The sequence below is a fragment of the Marmota flaviventris genome, chromosome 7 (assembly GCF_047511675.1).
Source record: "Marmota flaviventris isolate mMarFla1 chromosome 7, mMarFla1.hap1, whole genome shotgun sequence".
NCBI classification, from domain to species: domain Eukaryota; kingdom Metazoa; phylum Chordata; class Mammalia; order Rodentia; family Sciuridae; genus Marmota; species Marmota flaviventris.
The window spans coordinates 18,349,224-18,370,462 of NC_092504.1; the positions used below are offsets into that span (position 1 = coordinate 18,349,224).

A 21,239-nucleotide genomic window follows, 5' to 3' on the forward strand; every position below is an offset into this window, starting at 1 on the left:
TATTCTCTTGACGATTAAATTAAGGTGAGGTTGTTTTTACACACACTTTTTTTTTTTTCCTGTCTGTTTGCTTTGTTAAAATTCCAAGAGGTTTGCCATTCATAGAAAAGTCTGTCTGACCACAGGCACAGTCAGAAGCAGGAATTCATTACCATGGAAGGCTGCAGAATTTCCTCCAAGGAGACAAGTGAGGAAAAGCAGGCACCATTTAAATTTGTGGATTGGGTTAAATATGTTCTGCCCCTGAGGCACAGGGAGATGGAGAGCCCCCTTTGTAAAAAGATTCAAGTCTGAAAAAGCACTGAGCCTCCTAAAGCAAATGGGCACGTCACCAGGAATGGCATCCATGAAGTCCTGACTCTCTTGGGAATATGTTTGAGTTAGCATTCCTTGCACCTCCCTCTGTACCCAACTCACAATGACCAGGAGTGATGGAATTTTCCTTCAGGGAGTTTGGAGTCTGTTCCCTGGATGCCATCCCCTCTGCTATCACCTTGACCCTTCCCTGCCCCTGAATCACACTGGGGTTTGGTATATAGCAGTGCCTGCTGTCTGGCTCCCCTACTTTCTATTTGCCTATACCTCTGAAAACAGTTGGCACCTGCGTTACATTCTTCTCCTGGAAAAAAAAAAAAAACCCTTCAATTATATACTAATTTCTACCATGTAAGCTCTGTACACTTCCAAATGGGTTCTTTTGGCTCCCAATAATTTTATAACTACCCTACATCCAAGCTTACTTTCCCTACTCTTGTGTTCCCATTAATATAGATTTTACTTAGAGTAACTAAGCTCCTCACAACCATGCCTCCTTTATGAAAACACTCTGCTCATTCTCTCACCAGCCTTGGTGAATTTATTCTTGCTGTTTCCTTCTTCAGCAAGCATGTGCACACATGCACACGCACAAAAGTTTGTCATGGTTTCTAATGACTAATTTGTGTAATATCTATAATTCCATCGGTGTACATATACTCACGTATATACACATGAATATACATCTCATATTGATTTCCAATTGCTAATAAGTCAAAACATGTGTGCACATTCATTTATGTCTACACACAGTCTTGCATTGTTTGCTAATTTTTGTTTTACATTTGTTCATGCTCCCTCCCAAACAGCATTTAAACTTCTGTAGAAAGTAGACCTTTTGTGCTTGGTAGGCACTTACTTTCTGCTAAGCAAACATCTAGAAAACCTTCAGTGAACAAGACAGGCAGAATCCCTGCTCTCCAAATTCTCATGGTCTGTTGAATTGCCAAGATTTGTTATTTTCACTTTTTTGATAGGTACATAATATGTGCTCATTCTTTAAAAATTTAGAATAAAATGGAAAGCCAAAAGAAAACATATATATCATCTATGTTCCCACCAGAATGATCAAGTCTTCCTGAAAGCTCTCACTACTCATTTCCTGGGTGCCACGGAGAAGGCCACCTTATCCCCAGGTATCACGTGACCACCCCATACTTTCCTCCTACAAAATGTCACCCCCTCAGACCTTCAGGAGTTCTCATAATTACCAAGCACAATGCCGGACACGGCTTGTGAGTCCTCTCCCTGTTAGCAAAGGCAGGACTCAGATGATGTCATGAGTGAAGACCTAGGGACAATGACATTCTCACTCATTACTCTCCTAAGGAACCCCAAGTTGCTTCACTCTGCAGTACCAGGTGAATGAATGGCTATTCACTTATACCATGGAGGCATTCAAGCAGGTATTAGAAAATAAACCTGGTCAAGGGCCCACAATGATGCAGAGAGGCCCATGTGCTATTGAAATGAACCCCATACCACCCATCTTTATACACTACCAGGCTGTAAAAGCAAGCCTTTATTCTCCTTCTTCATACAATGAACAAAGGCGAAAGGGAAGGAAGTTATGTTGCAATATTCTGAAACATAAATCTTGCTACCAGCCAGGGACAGTATCCTGTTTTCCTTACACATGGATCTGATTCACTGGAGGCTGGGCCTATAGGACTTGTGTTCTGTTTTTCAATGGAGTTTCTGCATTATACCTGGTGGCCTGCGTTTACACATCTGGACATGGGTTGTGCAAGCATTTGTGTGTCCAGTTAACCAACCACTGTGTACAGATGTTCATTGGCACAGTTTACACCCACTCAGAAGTCTTCTTTCCCAAGTTGGGACATGCAGCTTCTTTCTTTTTCTTTATTATTATTTGTTTTATGTTTAAGAAGTTAAATAAAATTAAATTTCAACTCTAATAAAAGAGGAAGAGATTTTCATGTTTTCTCCTTGCTGTAGCAGCCTGCTACACCATTCCATCACCCTCAATCTCACTTTCTGCTTTGATTAGAATTTAGTAATCCCAGAGACAGTTTCCAGGGGTGTCATCAGAGTGCTACTTGAGTCAGGGAAATGGTTGAACTGCTCAATGCTTTTTTAATTCTGGGAACCAGAGGTAGATAATGCTTATTAGTGGCAGATGAGCAAAGGCAGAGCTGTGGCCCTGTGGCTTGCTGGTAGAAGCCTTCTTAGGTGAGAACACAGGGCTTTGAGAGGAGGGAGGAGCTGTGTACCAGGGAAAAGTCCACTAGAAAGGGTGGCCCTGGGAAAGGAGTTCTCTGAAGCGCTGCTTTGGAAGAGACGCAAAGCTGTGGCCATTCAAAGGTTATCTTGCACGTGAACTTTTTTTTTTTTTTTTTTTTTTTTTTTTTGCCAGGGAAGACCAATTTTAGAATTTCACATCAGCTCAAAACACACTTTCTTTTCCTATTACAGAAGAGATGTCTGCGCTTAACACTGGAGGGCAAAGAGTAGAGGTGTCATCACTCTATGCAAATGCTCATGACGCTGCTGCGTGTTGCCACAGAGGACCTTAACCTTTGCCTGGACAGAGAAGAACAGGCCCTGTGACATCAGAGAGGCTGCAATGGGAATTATCTAAACAGTCACTTTTTTTTTTTCTGTCACTAAGAGCATACCTGACATGTTAGTACTGAGGCCCTGAGCAGCTCGATAATTTTATGTGGCTTCTTATTCTTGATATCCACCACCTCGCTGTGTTTGGTCTCAGCCATCGGACCAATTTATCTTTTACACTTCAAACAGGGGATGAATTGGTCAGATCACTGAGACTTTCAAAAACAATTAAACAAACAAACAGGGTTTCTCAGCACCAGCACGACTATCATTTGAGATCAGAGCTCTGTGCTGTCGTGAGATTTCCTGTGCATTGTAAGATATTTAGTGCCAGCTCTCAATGCCAGTTGTGCCCACTAAATACCAGTAGGATCACCTTTCCCCAGTCCTCACAATCAAACACACCCCCCAGAAGCTGCCAAATATCTGAGGTGGGGGGGGATGTTGCTTTTGTTGAGAATTATTGGCTTAAAATGATCTCATGTGAGATTAAATTAAGTAATCCTTGTGTTTGGGGCACTAAAAACAATTCTATCCGTTGTTGAAAGTTATATAGGGAAAGAAAGGAGAGTCCCTGTGTAGATCAAACATCTATAGGTAGATAAATGACAGGAAGCATCCTGAAGAAATAAACAGGGAGACCCCATGTAGGCACCCCACAGCAAATATGGGAACCTAAGGCCAGGAAGAAAGTGGTCCTTTTTGAAAGTAGGGAGGCACTGAGGACCACGCCTCTATCCCCCACCATTATCTCCAGAAACCGTGGCCTTGACCCAATATGGGACAGTGGATTGATTATTAGATAAGAGGTCTATAGATGGACATTTTTTAAAGCACTGTTTATTTAATGCAGCATGACTTAGAATGGGCCTGTAACCTGACAAGTGTACTGAATGAGGAATGTTCAATTTACCAGTTCTAACCGGCCAAGTCCTCACATGAACTTTCTAAGACCCAGCTGAAAAGCCTGGGAAAGTATAGAAACCACAAACCTTCAGCTGTTCCTCCCCCTCGCTGCCCTACCTGAAGCATTCCTGTGAGACCCACTTAATGCTCCAGAACTGTTACAAGATCTTCACCCTGGGAGCCCCCATGGCTGACAGACTGCCCCGGCCTCCACATCAACCAACACCGAAGGGAAAGATTCTGTCCTATTTTTTAAATGTATTGAGCAAAGAAGCAGCTTCATACATGTTTCTAAAGGATGGCGATCACCCGAATTCACTGTTTCCCTATTTTAATCAATGATATAGACTTTGAAGTCAGATAAATTTAGAATTTAAGTGCCATATTTATTTGTCAACTGTGTGACTCTGGGAAAATTGTTTAACCTCTCTGAGCCTCCATGTCTGCATACGTAAAATGGGAACAATACTAATAGTACCTAAACAACAGGTGGTTTTGAGGAATGTGTAAGATGACAGGAAAGTGTTCCAACACATTGGCCACTGTTGTCATTACTATTATGGTTGTCAACGTTACTATATTCATCCTTCACTCATTATACCAAAAAAAACATTTATTCAGCAACTTCCATGAGCTTCTAATTGTTAGAAAAACTCAATTAAAATTATAATATTGACTTTCTTAAAGACTCGGAATTTTAATCAAATAACATTGAAAACAACCAATAAAGGTCTTCACTGGTGGGTTATGGAGGCTTTGAATAGAGTCAGCACATAGTAGGTTCTCAAAAAAATATTAGCTCATGATGATAGCATTGGTAGTTCTGATATTGAAAATTAGGTGATTTTGCAATCTTGATTCAATTTACTTGTAAGTCCCTACAAGAAATGATTTATTTTCAAGCAAATGAATGCTGATCTTGCAAGAAAGCACATCTATTCTCTAAACAACATGTTCATCAGGGAAGGGTAACATTCTTTATTATAGCATATAATAAGCATCCAGAGTCTGGGAGGTAATTCTCACTATTGAAAGGAAAATGAATTTTGACTAATTTGTAAATATAGATTAGATCTGTTGAGTTTATAAATTTCCACCTACAAAGAAATTAGTGGTATGTACCAAAAATATAAGAGTAATAGTCAACACTGCTCACCTATTTGATAAAAAAAGGTAGATTTCTAAACCCTCAGTTTAAAATTTTTCTTCTTATAATATTAATTTATATTAGTCACCATTTACGGCTAAGACTCTCCCCATGGGAAATTGGAATATAAACAGGTTTAGACTTTTGTTCTTGTCATCAATTCTTTCACAACCCCGTGTATTTCAACACAATTTAATGCAGTCTGTTGTCAGTTCTCAGCCCCTTAATTATCAAAAGAAAAAAAAAACTGTTTGTTTTCCAAAATATTGTTTCACCATCAAAAAGAAAGTATGACAAAAACTCTTTTGATAACCATACAGTAAGAACCCAAGATGTTTTCAGGCCTATCCCATGTCAGACTGGCCCAAGCCAAGGTCAAGGAGAAATGAACTTTCCAAAGGAGGTCCTTACCTCAAATATGTTTGCAGGCTCATTGCTGTACTGGTTGGATATAATTTCTGATTGGTCGCTGCACCACTTGAGTCCACCCAGAAAGCTGTCTGTGTCCAAGTCGTTCACATCTAGTTCAGAAAGATCAAGCTCAGGAAGATCTGGGCAAAGAGGCTGGTCTTCACCAACCAGAGCAGCACACTGCAGGAGGCAAAAAAGAAAAAAAAAAAAAAAAAGCTTTCATTAACTGCAGGAATGTATTAAACCACAATAGCATGTGATAGGAATTAAGCCTGGTTAATTCAACGACACCACCAAAGCTGGCCTCTGAGGCTTTAATCACCAGGGAAAACACCCTAAATTCTTTTCCCACTTGGCTCCCAAAGGATACTTTGCTTGATTTATTCCATGCAAAATTCCATCTCTAAATCCAAGATAAGTACTTCATGAAGTCCTCTCTGAGTCTTCCAGTTAGAAAGCCACGGCATGTTTGTACCGCTTGGAGAGTTAGCCCTTATCACATCAGACTGTCTTGTGCTTAACTCTATGTAAAATCTTACTCTACCCTGAGAGTGTAATCTCTTAGAGAAGAACACAAGCTTGATTTCACCTTGGAATTATCATGCTTTACTGGACTTTCCCTAAACAACTGGCACGTGAAAAACAGAAGACAGGAACTACATGAGGAGAGCTTTCTCCACTTAGACTCTTTTTAAACATTGTCATCCTTATCCTTCATTCAGCAACTAATGATGCCAGGCCTTTGACTCATCTGTGGTCCTCTTAAATTATTTCTTAAATCATTTACTCTCACTGACTTTTTATGAGTTACTGGACTTCATCCTTAACAGGTCAAAGCAGGTTCCTTGAGATGAAGAACAAAAATCATATTTTTTTCTATGCGGCCTTTATATCTCACTCTGAGTTACTTATAAGACATGGTGTGTGTGTGTGTGTGTGTGTGTGTGTTTGTGTGTGTGTATTTGGGATCACCTGGCACCTGGAGAAGTGGAGTCACAATAACAACACACCACAATTATATTTTGTTCATCATTCAGGTGTATCTCAACTATGTTTCAAATAAATTCAAAATAGCTATTTTCGTTCAGAGTTATAAAATTATTTCAATATATTGAAAGGTTTAAAATATCCTCTACTGCAGCTGGACTGCTTGTCCCCAAGGCCATTTTAGATTGCCATATTCTTTTTCTTCCTTGCGTGTAACAGATATCACTTAACGGCCCCACCCTGGTGCTTTCCAAGGAAAGTGGACCCCATTACCAATGAAGTGGTCTCCTAGAACTGAATCAGCTAACTGATGGCTGATTCCAGGCTGCATACCATAAAGAACCCTGCAGAAACTCCTAGGGCCAGGGTCTGGGGATGCCAGAGTCATAAGGACATTGTCTACCTGTGGGCCAAGCTGTCTGAATCCAGGCCTCCCACTCAGAAGCAGGACCCTCCTGCCTCTACCTTACGAGGTCAGGAGAGATGCTGTCCAGTTGTTCACATCCACGCAGTCCTTGGGCATGAAGTTGCAGATATCCCTTGACATTTAGATTTTGAATAAGTTTTATGTAGATTTCTTTTTCCTCAAGCACCCCTGTCATCCCTGGCAGGCTGCATTACACGGATCATATGCAGCAGTGTGATGATAAGCCACACACTGAGAAGTAGGGCCTGGGTAATGGAGTGGGCAGTTAGTAAGAGAAGAATGGGAGGAGTCTGCAAATCACTGCAGTTCTTCCCTAAGGCCACCAGCCCCGTGAGGTCCCCAGCTGCAGGCAGAAGGTAATAGAAGGAAAGGGCTGTCCTCTCTATCCAAACTCCTTCCTTATCATTTTATTGGTCTTTCCTTTTTATTATATGAGCCCAAAGTTACAGATCAGTCTACTCAACTAGGTTGAAAGCAATGGAAGCTAGACAGGAGAGAAGATCTCGTCCCAGTCCAATGTTCTTGTTTTGTTATGGGTGTTACACTCCCCGGGCACATTCTGGCCCACCCTGCTTACAGTCCAAGCACACACGCTCAGTGTCAACTCTGCTTCGACACCATCCATTCAGAGGCAAGGGGAGAACTTTGCCCACAGTGCAAAAATACTAAGCTTTCACTGGGGGTTAGTCCTTTAAAATAATCAAGCATAAACAGCATCAACAAATAAAAATGTTGGCTGTCTACCTCTGCCTTAAGTTCCCGTTGTGGAGCTCAGGAACCATGTTTTGGGAATACTGACGGGTCATACCAATGGACTGGTGAACAATATCTAACTGCCCTCTCCAGGCACACCCTGTACAAAACCCCAGAACTTTCCAGAAACGTGTAAGTCCCTTTTGAAAGCCATTGACTAGACCAGGTCAGTTTCTTGTGTGTTACTGTCTTGTACACATCCTTCTCTCTCTCCTCCAGTTCTCCCTCTCCTATTATGCTTTTACCTTATGGTTCCAAAAAGTGCCTGTGCTCTTGCCAATGTTGACATGCTAATAAGATCAGTGCTTCTGAATGTGGCATTATTCTGCTAATCTAAAACACATTAGTCGTAGCAAGTGTCCCTGTTATTAATTTATATTTGGCCTTTGGATGGTGGCAGACACAGTCCGAGCCCTGTAACTGTCCTCATCTGACACGCTGATATTTATGACTTCCCCATACATCTGTAACAGGTGTGCTCGACTACACTCACACAGCCTCGTTCTAGTGCCTCCTTGCAACGATGACAGCTATGTCACAACTGTAGCCTTAATTTTATAATAAGATTTAAGAGGATAAAGCAGTCACTAAACACAAAAGGCTAATTATTGTACGTTATTTCACCCCAACAGACTTTTCTCTTAGTTAAGAAGGAGACAATAAATTAGCTTAACTGCACTGATGATAATGAATCATTATAATTAAGTATAATTCTCCATTAACCTTTTGGAGGTTTTGATGGTAAATTTTAAAGAGAGAGAGAAGAAAAAGTGGACTCAGCCACATTAATTATATTAATGAAAAAAAGAATCTTAACTTCTTTAAAAAAAAATTAGTCAAGACAAGGGAAGGGGGTGGCGAGGAGGGCCATAAAGAATGACAGTCTTGGTGGAGTGTATGTCATGTGAATTGAATCTATCAATCTTGGTAACCTTACTGTACATCACCTTCATTAAACTGTGAAACACGGGGACTCCGAGCACCTCCAGTGATATGGGCCTTTATTAACCAGTGTGCTGTCCTGTCATTATGTGCAAAAGGGCATAAGACGTTTTAGGATGACAGCAAACATTAATGATTCAAAAAATGAAAGCTGCCTACGCTACCTGCTGCTCTAATATTTGAAACTGGCAGAGGTGATTCCCAGAGCGGCTGTCTCGAAGGCAGGGCTTCTAGCAGCTGCTGCCTACAGTGCAACAGCGACTGGCCAGCCACAGCGGACCTGCGACTCAATCCACGGCTGGACAAGGAGCCCAAGACCTCTCCCCCTTCAGAAAAGAAAACGTAAAAGGCCACCGTTCTGAAGGGCCTGGATACTTATTGGAAAACGACTGCAGGAATTCCGGTAGTTAACATTAACCTTCCTTATTTCCATATGAGCTAGTTCCTCAATCAAGTAGCAGCATCAGGAATTATGCATGATGGAAAAACGAAACTACAGCAGCAGAGACCCACGGTGCCAGCCAGACAACCACCCACAGGACACTCCAGGCTACTCAAACAATTAGGACTTTGAAGCCACTTAGAACCCCGACTCTTAATCGCTACAGGACATATGAATTCTCCATATCTATTCTGCCTTACCGAGAAATCACAACAAGATAAGAAGGATTACAACCCACAAAATACAATCCACCAAGGCAAGAAGGGCAGCCAGAGCCAACGTTTGCAAACCCAGCAAGGAGTTAAGAATCCAGGGCATGCCTCGCTAGATAGGAAAAATGCATTCGCAGCCGGCCTTGGCCAAATTATTTTCACTTTAGATGTGTATCGCCACACCACATGCACATCTTATTTAATCAAATCACGTGTGGCACTTGATCCTCCCCCTTACCCTACGTGCCCCCAGCTACCCGGAGGAAGCACTCGCAGTCCTTTGCCAGTTTCATTGTTAGCAGCTCGGATCCTCCATGCAATTCAATTCGGGTCCATCTCAGCAGAGTCCTCAGAAAGTTTCGCTTGTTTCCCAAGTTGCCCAAACTTTCCGGGAACATTCCATTGTGCTGAATGCAAACACACCGAGGTCCTCCGTCCCCCAGCTAGACTCCAGAGATTACGAGGAAACCGCTTGCGTTTTTTTTTCCCCCTGTATGAATTGTAGCCAGCACAGACTGTGGAATTGATGTATTGCCGTCTATTTTTACACAAGCAGTGAGCAGCTCCACACACGGTCCTGCATAAACTCTATTCTCTCTCCGGCTTCAGGCAGCTCTCCGTGGTACAGGGAGATTTAACCATTGGCTTCCCTGCCACCACCAGCTCAAACAGGAAACCTTGCACTATAAGGCTTTTTTTTTTTTTTTTTTAATCCCTGACCAAATCTTTCAACCACACATAGGAGTTTTAAAGGAAGCAGCAGCATCATTTTATATTTTGTGGGAAAAGCAATCTAAGACAGTCCAGCAGGAATGTTTAGGATTTTGTAAGTTCTCTGTCTGATGAACAGAGAAAGAAAAAAAAAATCCGGACTAGAATCAAAACGGACTATATTTGAACGCATCCATTTTAATATTTTTATCTTCATTTTCTTATAAATAGAAATGGCATTTTTCCAACCAGGCCACTAAACACCACTGGAAAGACTTCAGCTTCTGATTCATATCAATATCTTAGAGCATAAATATTGCATATGAGTAGAAACAGAGCCAAAGGCACATGGAAAGAGTTTCTAACTGCAACAGATACTGATGACAGCAGCTGAGCTTTGATTTGCTCAAGGCATCTCAGAGCCACCTTAAAATAGCAAACTTATTGGAGTTAAGATAAGATTGAGATTCCCTTCCAAAAGCTCCCGCCCAGCTCCGGCTACTTTTCTGCCTCCTCTCCTCGCCCAAGCCCATCCCCCCTTACAAGGATAATTGCATCTGAGGGAAGCTGCCGTCCTGGCTGCAATGCCTGCGGAGCCCAGCCCCAGCTCACCTCGATGTCACTCCATACAGAGTCCTGGCTGCACATGTCCCACGCCATCCAGCTCCTGAATGACGCCAGTCAAGCTTTTTCAACTCCAATCCACAGTGACACCGAGCACACACTCATGCAGGCAACCAGCCCCTTACTGAGAGTGAACTGAAGGCACCTGTCTTACTACAGTCCCCAGTCACATGACAAAGCTATTAAAAAGTAGGCTGGGCTGTCACTCACCCAGCCTCCCTTCTCCTGTGCAGCTTGCTGCTCAAACTCCTGACGTCACTCAAAGGCAGCCCTCTGCCTCAGTGAAGTAACGCTTTAAAAAAAAAAAAAAAAAAGAAAAAGAAGAAAGAAAGAAAGAAAAGAAACACTTGGACTTTTGGAGGTTTCAAGCATCATGCTGTGATTAAAGCCAGCTTTGAATGCCACAGACTCTAAACGGAGCCCTGGCCATATAATAACTAAAATCCCCTGCAATCTTTTTTTAATTTATTTTTCCTCCAAAATGAGCAAGGGGCAAAGCTCCCTGTTTCACGACAGAACAACTATATTCTTAACTAGTATGTGTATTCTCATAGGACCATAAGATCTCCAAGTGGACCCAAGCTCAGTTTGGGACTAAAGCAAGAGCTTATCACATGATGCATTTTTATGAGACATTTTCTAATTGGGGGAGTGTTTGAAAGCAGCAAATGAGGCATTTTTTGCTTGTTTAATCAACAAAACAGCCTGTATTTGTTAAGGTATAAACAAACTCCTCTACCCAGAAATCTGTTGTCCCCGTGTGGGTAGGGAACACCAGCTCTGGAATTGTTACTGCAGTTTGCTCTGCTCCATATAAGGAGAGCAAGCCACAAAACCTCATCCTTTCAGCTTCCTTCTCATTATTTCCATTTCTTTCATAGGCTCCCAGAAAACAAATGTTAGTAAATACAGTCGCGGCTGCTGTGCTGAACAGCTCCGGCTTTCAGCTGCCTTCTTCCATACATGTAGCCTTTCCTCCCTGACTGCCTTAGGGTGCCTTTTTGAATAAACATTGGATTCCAACCCTCGTGCCCTGGGTCGTGCAGTTTGCGTGCAAAATCAGAAATGTCCATGGAGTGAAGGGAAAATATCCACATGCCATTAGCAGAAATATTCACTTCTTGAGCTTCACTGTTTTATTATTTCTCAGCTCGTACCTTGAGACAATGAGGGCTAATGCAGGTGCTACTGTTTTATGATGACACTACATATTGAATACATAACAAACCCAAGGCACTAGAGACAGCGGAAAAATACTTCCCATAACATTACAGTGGTCAGACTTAACCCTTCCAAGTTCCAGAGGGATGTACACAGGTATGTATCTTTGGGAAGACAGGTTTCATGGAACTCCAAACCCAATAGACTTTTTAAAATCAGCTTAATTCTTTTACCAGACAATAATTTGTCTGAAAATAAAGTTCCCAGGTATCTAGAAATAATTTTGAGAGCCCTATTAATTTAAATTCCTGTTCTACTGAGGTTGATTTAATGTGTTCTTTATTGTATATCTCCTTATGAAGAAAAGAAAGTGGTGGTTTTTCTCTAACATACACTTTAAATATTAAGTTGCTCAAATTGTAAAGTGAAAGAAAGAAATACAATAAAAAACAAACAAGATAAAAAGCCACCAGACTACTGTTTCTTTCATACCACTTATATTAAAGACTTCTCTCCTCTGATATCTGCAACAAGTTGCTAATAAATTTCTGAATAATTGTGATTAAATTGACAAGTTTGTCATTACTGGACATAAAAAGATGGCCAACAGCTTTGACATTTTAAGTGAGCTGAATATATTTCCCTGGCATATTTTCCCTTATACTTAGCAGAAAGTTGCTGTAGTTTTAATTTTCCATGTTAAAAAAAATTAAAAAGGAATATACAACTTTGAGAATGTTTTCATGAAGGCAAATAATGGCATTACTTTGTGTTCCCCACCCCACCCCCCCAAAAATACTAATTTTCCTCCCAATTATATTCTTACTTAATGTAAAACTTCAGTAAATTATTAAAATTCAGGACAAAGGTCATTGGCTCTACCCTCAACACAGTTAACTGTGAAATGATATTGGTCATTTGGCCAAGAGAAGTCGATGTTTATTAGCTATTATCAAATGATTCCTGCATCGTGAGAGTCACTGACGATTTTCTCTGTCTCCATCCAAAGATGGGCAACCACCATGCTTTTTTAAAAAATCCCATTCACACCTTTTAGAGACGTTCCTTTACACTAGAGCATGTTGCATTATTGTTTTTGATATTTTAACCTTCACACATTGTGTAGCTGCGGGATCCATGCTCCTCTTTTTTTGCCACCTAATTCCACTTCTTAAAACGGTCAGATCAACATAGCCACCCAGATGACAAGTGGTTTCATATATGCTGTATTTTTAGGAGTCAAAACATTGCAAGGTCTCACAAACTCCAGCATATTGCCTTCCTCCCTCCCCCCCCCCACCTTCCATCTCTACTAGTATAAAAATCCAAATTTAAACCTATTGGTAGGACAAGTTAGAGTACCTGCTACTATTTCTTTTTTAAGTCTCAAAACTATAACTCAAAGGGATATTTTAAAGTTCTCCTAATTTGGTTAATGAACTCTTCAGATTAAAAATTCTCTACTGTCCAGTTTTTGGGTTTTTTTTTTTTTTCTTTCCTCAGGAGAACTTAAAATTGTTAGTTGCTCACCAACCTTGGTCTTTTCTGGCTCTCCAGGCAGTTTCTATATTTAATTCTCTCTCTGCCTTGACGGCTGATCTTCCCCTCTCCCTGCAGCCTCTCTTCCACCCCTTCTACAACTCTGCCTCCAAGGTTTCCAAATGTTTGATTCAGTCAACGATAATCTATGGAAGCCTTACTGTGTGCCCAGCAATCCATCGCAAGGACTGCAGAGAGGGGGTATGACTGGGACACAAGGGACCTTGAAATTTTAGGGGGATGACAGACCTGTGGAGAAAAACAATGCCATGAAAAAGCAGTATCATTTTCTTCAATATCCAGATTTCTTTTTCTACTCTTGAAAGCACACTCTATTTAAGTACAAGGTCCTTTCACTAACCACAACGAATCTGCTCCAAAACAACCCCATTTGCTCCCAACAATAGGAAGAGGTATTTATTAACATCTGTTGGATGCCTATAATATAGTATATCTACACAGGGCCTGGATCCCACCCCCTCATGGAATCCACCACTCAATAGTCCTGTTAATGTATTCCAAAGTCCCCACATTGGTGGAGGCGGGAGAATCTGTCTTTTGAGTTGATAGGGGGATGGTGGGGGGAGAGAGAAAGAATAATTCAATTCAATAATTCGTAAGAACAATTAAATTCTATAACAAAAATATTTGAAGAAGTGTTTAAAATTTGGGTTTCTTTCCCCACTCCTGCCCCCAAATTACAAGCTTTGTCCATCATCCATATTTCAGACAACTTCCCATTTCTTTTTTATTTTGTAATTATTTTTTATTTGTAGTTGGATTATACTACCTTTATTTTTTTTTTATTTTTATGTGGTGCTGAGGATCGAACCAGGGCCTCGTACATGCTAGGCGATCACTCTATCATTAAGCCACAACCCCAGCCCAACAAATTCCCATTTCTAAAAAATAAATACAATCAAATTGGAACACTCAAACTCATTCCATAGACTATAGCAAAAACACTTGGTGTCAACACTGTATCCAGGTGAGCACAAAAGGAAACTCAGAAGTAAATACTATTAGTATAAACATCTCTTTGATTTGTTCTTGTAGACTTACAATGAGAGGAATAAATTTAAGGTGGAACATTTCAAGGAAGAAAGGGAAAGAGGAAGACATACAGCCAAACTTGCACAGGCTAGTACTGAGATCGTCACTTCAAATTCTACATGTCTATCAAGGTAGTCCTAAAACTTCCCAGGAAAGATCATCTGTGCACCCATTTTACAACTAAGAAAAATCAGGCAGGTAAGAGTGAAAAGCAGTTGAACAGAGTGAGCAGAACCCTCCTCAAATCTAAGGCACATCAAGGACCTCTGAGATCACTTTGTATCTAAGGAAGTGTCTGGAAAGAGGTATTCCTGAGAATTCTGCATGCCTGGAACAATTCTCCCAGAAATAAAAGAGACCTGCCCAGAATTGCTAATATGTTTAAAGTTAATTATTGCTTATGGCTATTCAATTGCTGGCTCTTAGTTCCTAGAGGGAACCATTGATCCTTGTATCCCAAGTCCATTTCTGAACATGTATTTTGGGTCTCTGGTTTGAAGCTGAGATTTTGCAGGGTACAAAATGTGGATGCAGAGTAGGGAATACCAAAGATCTTTATTCTTATAAATACTCTCAAATTAAATCTTATTTTACACAAACTGCCATGGTGATGTCAATGTGAGCAAAGAACCTTTGGGAAAACCATTTCAGGAAGGTTGGTGGACAACATTAATGCCTCCTAACACTTTTTTTTTAATAAACAAGAGGTGATAGACAACCACAACAATACAGCTCTCATCTTCAATAAAACCTTCTTCAGAACAGACCTATGTGCTTTTGGCATTTTTCATATTACAACAAAAACAATGTGAAAATTAATCTGAGTTGTAGTCAGTTGGACTAATATGAACATAAAGCAAAACGAGAACACAGATAAGTAAAGGGGTAATAAAAGAATGGTTAAAATCTGATTTTATCATGTGCAACTCAGTCATAGTTGTGAATGTACAGACATTTTTATCTACCTTAATTATTTTGGATTAATTCACCTATAATCGAGTTCCTGATTATTGAGGCAAGAAATGTTCAATAAGGTTATTTACCAATGTTTTAGCTAGAAGAAAAAATAAGGCATACCACATTTTATTTAATCTGGCATTGTTTAAAATTTAAGATGCTACTGCACCTCAAAAACATAATATTCAATTTAAAGAAAGATTTCATCCCACTAGCTGCAGTTAATAAGGGCTGGGGAAAACTAGGGTTTGCAGATTGTTAAATCATAGTCAGGCTGTTCCCCTGGCACTGTTTTTTGGAACTTGGTCCTAATTAGCTTAAGTTTTCTTAATTTTAAGGGAGAAAACTATATTTTGCACACACTCTCAAAAAAAAAAAGGATGAATGAGTGAGATTCTGGGAAATTCTTGGTTTGTTCTTTTTCTTTATCATATCAGACAGAGCCTTGGAAGAATTGTGGAGTATTTTTCTTTTGTTTCTGTTATAGACCTTTTTGATATTTGTATTTTATTCTAGAAGGATAACATATACACACCTCAAATTTGGGAGAAGTTGAAAGGAAATAAATTCTTAAGAAACAATGAGCTTTAAGGTCTTGTTAAATTTTGTGGTAATATGTAGAATATTACATGATATTTGCTAACTCAGACACAGGACTTTTGAAGAAACATCCTTAATGAAGAAGATCTCCTCTACAATCAACCTTTACTTTTAGCAGTGCAGCAAAAAGGCAAATAAAAAATGCCAAATACTACTGGCAAGATTATAAATGGGAACATTTTTTCTAGAGAACAAATAGGTAATATGTATCAAAATATTTAAAAATGGACAGCCCCAGAGAGACTCAGAAATTCTACTTCTAGGAATTTATCCTAAAAAAAAAAATAACAGAGGAATGTATACAAAGATTTTTAAGGATCCTCAATGCTATATCATTTACATTTATGTTGCTCAAAATGTGACTGAGATGTTACTGTCCACTCTGATACACAGTTAAGTAAATTATAAAGCAATATACATACATATATACTCAAGGCTTCATTAAAAAACTGAAGAATACATTTAGTAGCATAATGGGAAATGTTCAATATATTTTAGGTTTTATTATTAAACTGGAAATAACTATAATCATAAAATGTTTATTTCTAAATATATATAGTCAGGAGGAAGGAAGATGAGGAAGAGAACATAAATGAGCTGTTTATTGTAGCTGATGAAATTATAAGTCCTGGTTAATTTTCTTTGTGTGCTGGTGCTTTTCTGTAACTTTCTTATTCTCTGTGATAAATAAGGATAACTTATACATTCAGAATATCTATTCATCTTTGAAATGAATAGAGAGATTCAGTATTAGGGTGTGCATTCTTGACATACAGGGAAGAGAACAAACAGAAACAACCTCTGACATCCCTTATCTTTCTCATATATTCATCATCTGTTTAAAATGTAGTCATTTCTATCACACTGAGTCTAGCAGCTACTGCACTCAGGCTACAGGCTCGGGAGCAGCACTGAAGAAAGCCACTGCCTGACTTGTAGGAACCCTATGAGGCCTGAATTATAGGGTCAGAGAATCTATCCACCACCACTAGCCACCTCAGAGATGGACCCAAACAACTGAATCCCGGATGTCCTTACCGTCTTCACTTTGTCTCTCAACACATTATCAAGTCATGTTAAACTCTCCCTTCAAAATTAAAATTCAAATTTCTTGGTAGGGTTAAAATTTCATCCATTTATAGAAAAGCTTCCACTTTTTATCACAGCTTACTAGCATAGCATATTGTTTGGAGACATACAGCAAAAAATGAAAGAAAGAAAGAAAGAAAGAAAGAAAGAAAGGAAGGAAGGAAGGAAGGAAGGAAGGAAGGAAGGAAGGAAGGAAGGAAGGAAAGAAAAGAAAAGAAAGATGAGAAAGAACAGTAGTATCTTTAAAAAGTCATATAATGAAACTCTTAAGGAGATTTCTCAGCAAGAGAGTCTTGTCTTCTGGCTAGGCAGGCAGGAAGGGCAGGCAGAGAAGACTTAGGGGAAGAACTGACAGAGAGGTAGCTTTCATCAGACACACCTGAAATTGACTTAAGGAGGAAAACACAGTCCAATATTCGAACCAGCAACTTGGAAGTGAACTTCTAGAACACTGCTTGTCCAGAAATGGGGAACCATCTGTGTAAAGGCTGTCATGCTGCAACCCTGCTTGTGGGTGGGGAGCTCACTCGGAGAACTCTGCAGGTCACACGAGGGACTGACCCACCTTCCTTCCCCTGGAAGTCTGACTATATCCAAGAATGAGGGCTTCATGACCATTTTAGGTATTCTTGAAGTCTCCTGGGTTTCTCCTGCACATCTCCCTTCCTGCAATTGGGTGATCATTATTTTGACCATCAATAAAAAAAAAAAAATCTTATGTAATAAGGGGAATAAGGAGGTTGAAACCAAGGCCATATGGCTTAAGTTCACATAAGGCTCAATTCTGCCTAATATATAGAGTGACGCTGAGGCTCTTGATTCAGCCCAAAGTGGAAGGCAGGATGAGCTGGAGGAACATGGGACCTCACTCAGCCATGTCGCTCACTAGCCATCTGACTGGGGGCGGTTCCCACAATGAATTTGAGCCTCAGTTTCCTTTTCTGTCAAAAAAGATGGCCAGATTCAATTACACCAAAAATATTGGCCAGCTCTGAAGTGCTGTGTGTGACTGCATCCCAGCCAACTCGGGAAGGCTTTGCTGCACAAGGTGACTCCAAATGTGTCATTGCACGGACGCTGGGAATCAGGGACAACATGCAAGAAAGCTAACTCGTGGTAAGCTTTGCTGAGAAAGCACAGCTTTATCGCACTACAGATATTTAACTACTAACCATTCTAGAAAAAGAACAGAAGAAACCTGGGACTATAATACTTTAAAGCTAGCTGTTGGCTAGAGGGAGGATATTTTCTATACACATGGGTTTCTTACAAATCCCAGGTAGCTTACCAGAGAAAGGCAGCTCTCATACTGTTGATCATTAATTCTACCAAGTGGCACAAGTCACATGTAAGACCAAGTGTCTGTTTGCACAGTAAATGTGAGAAACACACAACTGATAGTTACTGTTTTCTTACATCTGCATATGTGTGCAATATGATATATCAACATGTGCTCTGGTTTTGTGAAAAAAAAAAGAAATAGTGTTACTCAGATTTAGAAAAGAAGGTGGATTCTAAATTTAGGATTTTGTAAATATGAGTAAGTTTTGCAGCATCTGGGGGAAATAACGGTTTTAAGTCACCCCTTTTCCCTCCTAATATCAGAGCGCTGCCCCCTTAAATAAAAAGATCATTTTATTTAATAAAATAAGATCCTATGTCTTTTTAATTTAGGGGGGAATCACCTAAGAGATTACTGTAGGGTGTGGAGAGAGAAAAGAAGGTGATATGCTGAAAATATTTTATCACGACATTATGAGCAAATATGTTAAATCAAGGCCATGTCACAGGATGGATGGCTTATGTATACCTGAGGGTTACAGAGTTTTACTCTTCAACTCTTTTCTTTCTACATGGAAACCCCTGTAGCAAGACATAAAGGGTTTGAGCTTCAGTGCTATCCTGCACCACCCAGCTTGGAGGTTTCCTTCTAGGGCTGAATGAACAGCAGCAGGCACACTAAATTCCCTACCAGAGAATTTGGAGAAAGAGCAATGATAACGTGGAGTAGGCAAAGTTAGACCAGGTAAATGATAAACCTCAGTCAGAACAATGGCTTGATAAACCACCGGCTCCTCCCCTCAATGCCCTGCTCTCACGAGCAAACTCACCAGCACAACATACTTAACTTCACATTTACCTGCCACTGAAGAAAAGGAATTAAAAAACACTAACCTAAGGAAGCCTGATTTCTGTGCCTGTAAGACAATCTGCAAAAGGAACTTGACAGGAGTTTCCCTTTTAAACAAACTATACTATAGAGTCCAGATTGCTCTTTGTCCGAGTGGAGGATCACAGTGGATTCTTTTCCTACCTCCTTTCAAAACAAAAATCCCTAACAGCTCTGGGATGGAACTTTCTACCATCCATCTTAGTAGATTTCTTTCCAGGCAGGACACCTAAAAATAGGCCACACCTAACCTTTTGCACAGCCGTACAAAGCAATGAAGTGGGAACTCCGGCCCGGCGCTCTCCCGTGGGTATTTTCAGCATATGTGCTCTTTGTCTCTCGATCACATTACCCAATGTCACATATTACGTAAGAACACGAGACAAGAGTGGCTCGCTGGGACCTGTCCTACCTGCAACCACTGAGGTACTGAATCTCAGAGTTGTTATTTTGTCTTGAGACTGAATCAAACAAAACATGGCTAAAAATCCCCCCATTTAAAAAAATAATCATTAATGTTAAATAAACCTACAATAAAATGTCTGTTGGGTCTCCAATACTTCAAAAGCGTGAGAATGAGTGAACTGCTCCATGCCAGGAAGTGGACAATAACTATATAATGTGACACTCAGACTCACACACAAAAAGTGCCTTGTTTATGATTTCCTTTCTACGAAACCCCGAGGTAGACATGTCTAATCTATGTGGCTGGACGTCAGGAGAGAGGAGGCCCTTGTTGGGGGCAGGAAGCCAGGCACGACAGACTCTGGGACCCAGTTGTGGTCTCCTTGTTGTTAGTGCTGGTTATATGGGCTTGAGCAGTTAGGAAAATTCATTGATCTGAACCCTAAGGGTATGGGCACTTTACAAAATCCACATTATATTTCAATGAAAAGTTTAAAATACACAAAGAAGTAAAAGAAATATTTCTATATAAAAGTATTTTTCTTTTTCTTAATTAAAAAAAAAAATCCCCCACACTCAACTATCTTCTTTAATAGGCCACTAAACCACTCAGACAAATAGCACTGGGTCAGGAATCAAAAAACCTGGTATTGGGGTTGTTTTTTTTTTGACTTTGGACAAAGCCACTAAACTTTCTAGATCTATTTTCTCTTCTGTCAAAAGATGGTACAGGTTTAGGTGTTGTCTGCATGAATTTCTTGAACAAATACAATAAGGGAATCTCCCAAATCGAAACTACTAGTACTTTTATCCTTGCTTCAAAGTTCACTGTTGAAGGAGGTCATTGACTTGGCTTGACGATGCTGTTCCCCTCTCTGAAAGCATGGACCTTAGAGTCACCTGCCACTTCTAACCCATCTCTGAGGTCTCAAGTATCTGAACTGACACTAGCTGAACCTCAAGCCCATTATTTTTTAAAATGGCAATGTAAATGCCCACTTTACATGTTTGGCGTTGGGGTTAAATGAGATTATATGAGTCCAGTGCTTGGCATAGAAGTACTCAATAGTGATACTTGTTATTCACGTATGAGTATTTAAAACTCAGTTGAAAATCAAGCAATATTATAGTGGATGTATGAGTTTGCATTTTGCCTGGCTTCCTTATCTTAAAAAATAAATAAGTAAAAATTCTAGAAGCTGAGCAGAGCAGAGCAGACTTTCTCTTTAAGTCCTACATTAAGCTGACTTTCTATGCATGACAGAATCATCACAAGTGGTGGAGACACAGGGATGCCAAGTGCCTGTTGGTTTCTCTGATTACATGAAGAAAAGAAAAGAAAAAAAAAAGAAAAACAAAAACCACAGCTTCATACCAGTTCTGACCTGACTCTCTCTCTAAAGAGACTAGAAGCAGCAAGGGCAGAAAACAGATTTGATTCCAAGAGGCCGGCCATGATGTTATTTGAACCAAGAGTCTTTCAAGAATCTCTCTGTTAAGAAACAAGACATCCATATGGTGCATGAAAACTGACAAGACACCGTGAGTTTGCAAATGTGGGAGGAATCACCAAAGTATCAAATCATGTTAAATGATGATATCTGAAATACACACAGAAGGCAGAATGGAAAACAAAGGCAAGGGATCAAAAAAATTCAACGTGGGGCTGGGGTTGTGGCTCAGTGGCAGAGCACTCACCATGCTGGGTTTGATCCTCAGCACCACATGAAAATAAATAAATAAAATAAAGGTATTGTGTCTGACTACAACTAAAATACACACACACACAAACACACAAAACTCAATATACA

At 40.1% G+C, this 21,239-nt stretch overlaps 1 protein-coding gene across 7 annotated transcripts in view; it reads right to left on the reverse strand.

Moving 5' to 3' along the window:
- The window catches only part of Ppargc1a (PPARG coactivator 1 alpha), a 607,642-nt gene that overhangs the window by 82,735 nt on the left and 503,668 nt on the right, over positions 1–21,239 (reverse strand). For 5 of the 7 annotated variants that reach the window (XM_027937500.2, XM_027937523.2, XM_071614193.1 and 2 more), the window contains one exon: positions 5,357–5,536. In XM_027937500.2, the coding sequence (XP_027793301.2) occupies positions 5,357–5,536 (180 nt within the window). Of the gene's footprint in view, positions 1–5,356; positions 5,537–9,376; positions 9,416–10,442; positions 10,648–21,239 lie in introns of those variants that run through there. The other 2 variants (XM_027937514.2, XM_071614192.1) reach the window with 2 other exon arrangements.